The following is an 8158-nucleotide window of genomic DNA, read 5'->3' on the forward strand; positions in this document are numbered from 1 at the left end:
ATTACAGAGTAGGAGTCTTCCACAATGGGGGGGTTGGGGTTGAAGCTAGGACAACACCGGCTACAGACAACATGGCAGCAGAGCCCAAAGGCAAGGGGCAATCAGGGAGATGGAGAGGCAGGGAGACATGCCTCCGGGAGGGAGAGGGGGAGGCAGGGAGACATGCCTCCGGGAGGGAGAGGGGGAGGCAGGGAGACATGCCTCCGGGAGGGAGAGGGGGAACCCAGCTGGGGGTGACGGCAGAGGACCAACAGAGACTCAATTCTCCTTTTTTTTTGTTTCTTTCAATTGCATTTCCAGTTAATTATTTCAATCACAATCCTTTAATCACACGAATGAATTGGATAGAAGCACAACAGCAACTGCCATTGGGCCACATGGAAAGCTATTTTTTCCTCTCACTACTTTGTTAATCTCTCTCCTCTCTCCCTCTTTCTCTTCTCTCTCTCTCTCTCTCGTCTCTCTCTCTCTCTCTCTCTCTCTCTCTCTCTCGTCTCTTCTCTCTCTCTGTCTCCCTCGCCCTCTCTCTTTCTCTCCCTCTCTCTCTCTCTCTCTCTCTCTCTCTCTCTCTCCCTCCTCCCTCTCTCCTCTCTCTCTCTCTCTCTCTCTCTCTCTCTTCTCTCTCTCTCTCTCTCTCTCTCAATATGGATGCCAAGTAAGATTGAGAGTGAAGGGCAGGTAGGAGGGAGATATGACCGAGCGCGAGGCGGCTGCAGGTTCTCCTGGTCCGATGGACCTAGCAGAACGCAGCTTAATGTACAGACGTCACTTAGAACCATTTCCACAGGATTTCCCTGGGTGGTCTGGAGTCAGAGACTCTGCGGACATCCTGATCTTGTCCAGGATTATCCTCTCAGAATAATCAGCTGCATGAGAGATACTTTATACTTTCGGGGGTTTTCGACTGGAAATAAGAATGATTTCATAGATAGCTTTCTTTCACTGGCATTTTATTTTTTTGTGTTTGTGGGTAGGCACTTAGCCAGGTGGCTTCTTTATAAAATAGGACAGTTTTTGTCTTTGTATTATTTCATTTGTTTATAATTGCACTAACCGATATGCTTCCCTTAGTAAATATAAATATTTTAACAGAAATATTGCTTTAAAATTAACCGAACATATTTTGACGTGTAGTTCATTTTGCTATTTTGCTCATTTAAAATGATTTGGGAAAACTAACTTTCGTAAGCCTGTTGCTTTCTAAAAATATGACAGCAAATCGGTGGAAATGTATTTGTGTTTTTTGCCATGCATAAAGTTCTAAGCCTATATCATATTTTATGCAAATTGGTTTCTTTCGTGTCAGGAAATTCCTAAATTATGTGTTTCCAAAATTATACGGTTGTCGGTAAGTTTGAAATCTATGTTGAAAAAAAATAAGTTAAAGGGAAATATTTTTGCAACCATAGAAATACACAAAAAAAACGAAATATGCCGATGTGAATTTCCACCAATCTGTCAAATAGCCAAATCAAAATGTACGGTTGCCCATAGTGTATAAATGATCAATTAATTATTCGTCATTAAATCGATCACCACCTTCTTATCGTTACAGTCGACACGCCTTTGCAGCACCTCTATTTGTGTTGGCTAAGTCACACAACGTGTGCGTGCCTCGACCTTAAATCAACACATAATTCATCCTTTCTCTTCCAAATAAAGACGATGCATGATTCCCATTGCCTCAGAGTGATACTCGATGGACGCACCTCCAAAACGCGGTCTTTTTTTTCGACATTAAATCATCTATTTTTCTAAGCCCCGGTGAATTGATTTATGAAATGGAGACCGCGTCACCACATTACGAAATAACTACCTCACATATTGATACTTGCGAACCTCTGGCGAGATATGACCTGGGAGCTGAAGTGTGATGGGAGCCGGTGCGGCAGCAGTGGAGCACGAGCAGAGCTACTTGCTCGGGACTTTAAATGTAGACTGGAATGCAGCATATTGCACAATGACAATACATGCGGGTTTATGTTATTCCGACTTCGGTATCTCTATACAGCCTCAATCCTTCACTCACACTGCATGCATGGTGTGACCCATTTGATGTGATAGATAAATGGGCCTTGGCAATCTATTTACACTGAAGAAAAAAACGTGTTTCAACGTATAGGCCTACATGTTGTTTCTGCAATAGGGCGTAGTTGGTAGTCGTATTTATTCCATGTACACATCACGATATGCATCTATATTTATGGTCTGGTGAACCACTGACAGCTCGGGTTTTCTTTGAGACATAGGTCTAACAGACACACTCCGTTGAATTGAGTCGTGCATGTGTAGTTTCGTTTCATGCATCAAACATCGGGTCACAGACAGAGATTTGACCCCGAATGTTTATACGACCACTTCGTCCCTTAGTGCCAACAACAAGGCCAAGCGAACACTTATTGTAAGCCATTTTTTTACAATTAAAAAATATAATTGTAGAAAAATGAAAAATAATTTTGTTTGTAAGTATTCTTTTTTATCAGTACTGGCGAAAAATAAACGTCCAAATAGGCCAATTCTCCACGCATCTGTTTGTCGACTTTAATTAACCGTAGCCAAACCAAACATATCATTGCCGGATTAGGGCGTATACAGCGCCCATCATGGGTGCTGGTTTAACCTCGGTGTGGCGGAGGTCGATATGTCTATGCTCGCAAAAAGATAGAATAGACCTAAATAGAATTGATTCCAGAAAAAGACAACAACGGTAGAACAAACTGGAGATGGCCCGTTTACTGCTCTCTGCAGGCCGGTGTCCTGAGACACTGACCCCTGGAATTCAAACCAAACCCCAAGCAAATTATATAATTAGTAGGTATTCAGCCGGACTTTAATTGTGGCTTTGAATTGCTATCATACAGTTCTACAATTCAAACGTGGTCGTTTGGAGATTCGATGGAAAATACTGCGGTATTTGGCACACAATGTGGCTCTAGAGAAGCTGCATGTTTTGCGATTTATTATTTGAGTAATTGTAATGGGGCAAGACGAAGACATGGTGGGGATTACATTTGAAGATAAATAAATAAATTGTATGGTTATATAGTTTTCCATGAGAAAAACGACATTGTTTGGGAAAGGGTCCCATATAGTCCTACCCATAATTTAGGACCAAAGGCAAACGCGTAAAATATGCAGGAAAAGCAAAGCACCAACTCGACGACAAAGAGGCAACGGGAAATCGCTAATAAAAAGTAATCCATGCCAATTCACTATCAGTAATTAGTTGGTATTATTACAGGAGGCCCCTAGTCGCGGTTTGGAACTTATTGTGGGGTTATATTCCTCAACAAATGGGTCGTAGGCCTACATAATGAGACTCTGTGACCTGTAGTTTGCGTCAGGTCCTAAACACGGTTGATCCGCGCCATCGACCAGTTCAGAGCTCGCATGCTGGACAGTGACCACCTTAAATTATTATTATTATTATTATTATTATTATTATTATTATTATTATTATATAATATTATCCTCTTTATAGGCATTCTAGTCTTAAGTTTGGCGGTTGGAAAATATGGCCTGTCACTAGGGGGTGGGGGGTGGGGGTGGGGGGGGATCCGAGACCAGAAGAGATTTAAATCAGAGGGTGGATTATGAAGACCTGAACACGATCAGAGTATGCTATGAGAGAATAGTAATTCGTCTCCGGCCTAAACACCCCAAACAAGAAGAACGGAAATCAACAGTGCGCGAGGAGCGACCCCGTGCTCGCGGCGTGCGTCTCGTGGCTGCTGATAAAGGTGAAGCTCGTGACGGAATGCAGCAAGACGACGCGCTCGCGTCATAGCCTAGAACATTCACCCGCCAAACGCCTTCCTGTGGAGGACGAATTAAACCTGTTTAAGCGACCCCCTTTGGGCCTGATGAAGATACTACTATTATAATATTATATTTTTATATTATATTATGTTATTATATTATTATATTATTATATTATATTATCCACGTCCGTTTAGGAGAATCCAGCCCACCGAAGGTGAACATGACACCGCCATGTTTCATAGGCCGTGTTTGTGGACTTTTCTTTGGATGCGTAGTGAACATACTCGGTGGTTTAGCCCGGTCGACCTTCACTAATACAGACCTGGGTTTAGTAATATAGGCCCGAGTTTAGTAATATAGGCCCGGATTTAGTAATATAGGCCTGGGTTTAGTAATATCGGCCTGAGTTTGGTAATATAGGCCTGGGTTTAGTAATATAGGCCTGGGTTTAGTAATGTCGGCCTGAGTTTGGTAATATAGGCCTGGGTTTAGTAATATCGGCCTGGGTTTAGTAACATAGGCCTCGGTTCGGGTAAGTGTGTATAAGCTTGTCTTCATTTGAGAAAAAAAGTCCAAACACAAAAGTTGACGTTTATAACGACATCAATATAGTTATAGTAATATAGTCCTAACAGAACGTAGGACTATAAGCTCTCATATAATATATATTTATTATAGACTACTTGTATGTTTTGGTCTTTAAGCTATGTATTAGCACTAGTCAATAAAGACGTCTTAGGGTTAGAGTTTAACCCTCAGTGACCCCCAGGCAGTAGCACAACAACACAGTAGCACTGTGTGTTATTTTGTGTTACTGTCATTGTGTTACTGTGTGTTACTGACAGTGTGTTACTGTGTGACTTTGTGGCCTCAGACTCCCATTCGGACATTTTGTTGAAGATTTAGTTTGTATTGAATGTTTGTATTGAATGGCCGCGCGCTCCCCCGAGTATTGAGATGCTCGTTGGGCGATTTGCACGGCGCGAGGACAGCCTCGTCCTGACAGTCGCGAGGGCCCGCCGAATGACACCCCTTCCCTCGCCGCGCGAGCCAACATGGTCACAGAAATTCACCCTCACAACACGGATGACCCACAGGGCGCGCGGAGTCACGGCGGCTCCTGTTTCGCTGTTTTCAAAACAACCTGGGGGGCATTATGGAACGCGAGTTAACATGTTAACACGCGTGCGTGACCGAGGTTTGACGGTCAGAATGAACTCATGCGTTCGAAATCAGAATTCGAACGCATGAGTTGAGAGGGCGAAGTCAGAGGGCGGCCGGTTGCTCCATGAGAGGCGGGCTGTGGTCGGGCCTCACAGGCTGATGTCTTGACACAACGCAGTCGCCCTTGTTGGAACAAAATGTCTCGAAGCAAAGGGCATGTTGAAAAGGTCCGACATGTGTTACCCTACATCAAAGCTCAGCCCTTTTCCTTACTTCTTAGCCAGCTATATGCACCGATAGACCTGAACTGCCAGCCTCGGCCATACACACTCTGTCTGAGCCGCTCGAAGGAAACAGAATAAAACAAGGCCCGCCGAAACAAGCGGTCGCCCTGTTCCGCAGACACCACCCGTCGGGGACGTGTGGGCTCGTGTGGCATGTTGTGTCTATGAGCTGATCAGGATACTCTCAGTATGAGCTCTCTTTACACACACACACACACACACACACACACACACACACACACACACACACACACACACACACACACACACACACACACACACACACACACACACACACTAGCCCAAGCACTCTACACGAACGCCAATAATTCTAGCGGCCTTCTAATATTTGAAATGGAATGTTTTAACAATGTTTTAAACATTTAATAAAAAAGGGATTGAATTGACTCAATCAAAAGAGTAACTCTTACTTTGCTGTTCTGTAATTGACCGTATCCCAAGAATATCTGTAACGGAGTGCGACGAGGGCCAAATCCTGTGCATAGCCATGTGTCCAGGGAGGCCCGGCATGCCCTGGGGGGCGGGGACCTTGGTGCCCGCGGCCCCGATGGAGGTCGGGTAAGAGTATAAGTGGTTGTAGGGTAACGTCGGCTGCGGTGGAGGATGCCCCTGCTTACTGGACTCGTACTGGTTCTGTTGGGACAGGTTTCCGATCTTGTTGCGCAGGATCCGACTGATGGAGCTCACGGACGGCAGGTTGAACTTGTCGCACACCCCGTCTGCGAGTAACCGGTCCCGAATCTCCCAGGCAAAAATCCCGGGGTCTCTCTGCTTGTATGTCCGTATGTGCTTGACCACCGTGGGGGTGGTGACCCTCGGCTTGCTGCCCCCGATTGCCCCCGGCAGTATGGATCCCGTCTCGTTGTAGCGGGCCAGGATCTTGCTGACGCAGCCGTGCGAGACGCGGAGCTGTCGGCTGATGTCGCACGGCCGGATTCCCAGCTGAGCCAGCTCCACGATCCGGAGGCGGATGGCGTTGGGCAGCGGCCTCCCGTTGACGAACACTCCCCCGAGTTGGTTCACCTCTCCGAAGGCCGGTTCTGGCACCATAAAGCAAACAAAGAGTTAGTAGAGTTAAATGGGGAGCTTCCTAATCGCCTTAAAAAGCCTGGATTTTTAATAGATTTTAATCAAATCAATGCACAATTATTAAAAATGATTCACGTGCCGTGCGTGTGCCTTAATGACCTGCCCAATTGTATGTATTTTAATTGTGTAGTGGCATGGATCGTGAGAATGGCGATGAGGCAGAAATATAGCAATAATGTTCAATTATTTAAAAAATGCATGCGCTTAAAAACGTTCTTGAAAACGATTGTTCTGTAGTCATGTCAATTAATGCGCAAATACCAAATAATATGATTTGCTCTCGTGTTGGATGAGAACAAAATAATTGTTTGTTTTTGTGGGATAAAGTTGGTGAGAAACGCAAAGAATGTGCGGACATTTAAGCATAATTTAAACCATTTTACTGCGGGTTATTGGTCCTTTCTTACACAACAACAGCAAGGACTTCCACTCAATAACATCAAAAAACCTGAAAGCTTTTTTCCCCTTTTCGGCGAAAGGTCGGCCGCCCACTTCCATCTTCGAAAAACCAACTTCCCCCTCGGACTCACCCATCATGTTGTGTCCACAGATGATGAAGGTGGTGTCCGGATTGCACCTCCCGTGCGGGTATGCCTCCGAGTCCAGGGTCGCGAGTGTCCGAAATTATGTCAAGGAAATCCTTTAGTGCGCCACGGCTCCGATAATGAGCAAGAGGGACAAATCGCGATGTGTTTCCTGGCTGTCGGGGAGACAGGCTTACATTTCAATCGAGGGAAACCGTGGGCTGGACTTGTAACACGTTTCACTTCTGTTAGACGCTCTGCGCCAATGGCATGTCGCGGCTTCACCGATCCGCCTTCCGATTGGTCGAAAACGTTGACGTGACATGTGCCGGACCCGGACTCCCCCCCCCCCCCACACACACACACACAGCCCCCCCCCCCCCTTCCTCCAGGACCGAAGAGCTGCTAACGCCATGAAGTCCATGTGTTCCACCGGCAGAGCTGATACGCAGTGTCGAGACCGTTCTCTAAATCAGGTATTCGACAATGGAGAGTCCTCAATAAAGATCTAACGCTCCTTTTTGTTTTTAGTCAATTGAATGGACTTTGTCTAGGTCATGTATAGGGCAATAATAGCATTTTTATTGAAATACATTTATACTTTGGATAATCTATCAGTCACACGAATGAATGTCTAATAACACATGCATAGGCCTACAACTACACTACCAGAGTGGCTGGCTTTAAAATAAATGTTAACATGTTATCCTGCAGGGAATATATCGCATGCTTACATCTTCCTATAAATAAAAAAAATAACATCCTTATTAGTTACAGAAATACATTGGGCCTAATTCATTACGCACAGACAATATTTCCATTTAAAAGTTGTTACATCTTGTTTACTTTTTTTCTCTTACCGTTTCTTCCCTTGTCGGCTTTAGGTCACTAACCATGGATGATTTGCAATGAACACATTTCACTGGACAATCCAAATGCCACCATAGCGCAATGGATATCAATGATGCAGCTCGTCTAAACGTGTAGCTGTTTGTGCACACCCATCAATTGGTTCTTGTACCCGTTTTTTTTAACGTCAAATAACAATGAAATCCATCTCTTCATTCGTTGCTTGCTCAATATATGGTCTTGTAGTGGTTTTCATACAACCAAGGGGACCTTATAACCTTTAGGCCTAAAACTTTCCCAAATAATAGATCACGTAAGCCTATACTTCCAGTCACGTACCATGCAAGTTCAGCCGAAATAACTCATCGTTAAGGCCAATGGAAAGTGTATTGACGGCATCAAAGCTGCCCTCAGAAGCAACAGTAAACATTGGGATTTTTCTCAGAATATCAGTCCACGGCTCTC

The 8158-nt window shown here is 44.7% G+C and overlaps 1 protein-coding gene across 1 annotated transcript; it reads right to left on the reverse strand.

The window, feature by feature from the left end:
• Positions 1 to 3558: 3558 nt before the first annotated feature.
• pax9 (paired box 9) lies at positions 3559 to 7134 on the reverse strand. Its single transcript, XM_060052897.1, has 2 exons — positions 6851 to 7134; positions 3559 to 6271 (listed from the first exon to the last, which is right to left on the reverse strand). Exons 1-2 carry the CDS (start codon positions 6855 to 6857, stop codon positions 5619 to 5621), a joined length of 660 nt encoding a protein of 219 aa, XP_059908880.1. The 5' UTR covers positions 6858 to 7134; the 3' UTR covers positions 3559 to 5618.
• Positions 7135 to 8158: the final 1024 nt, after the last annotated feature.

This window comes from Gadus macrocephalus, chromosome 5 (genome assembly GCF_031168955.1).
Source record: "Gadus macrocephalus chromosome 5, ASM3116895v1".
NCBI classification, from domain to species: Eukaryota; Metazoa; Chordata; class Actinopteri; order Gadiformes; family Gadidae; genus Gadus; species Gadus macrocephalus.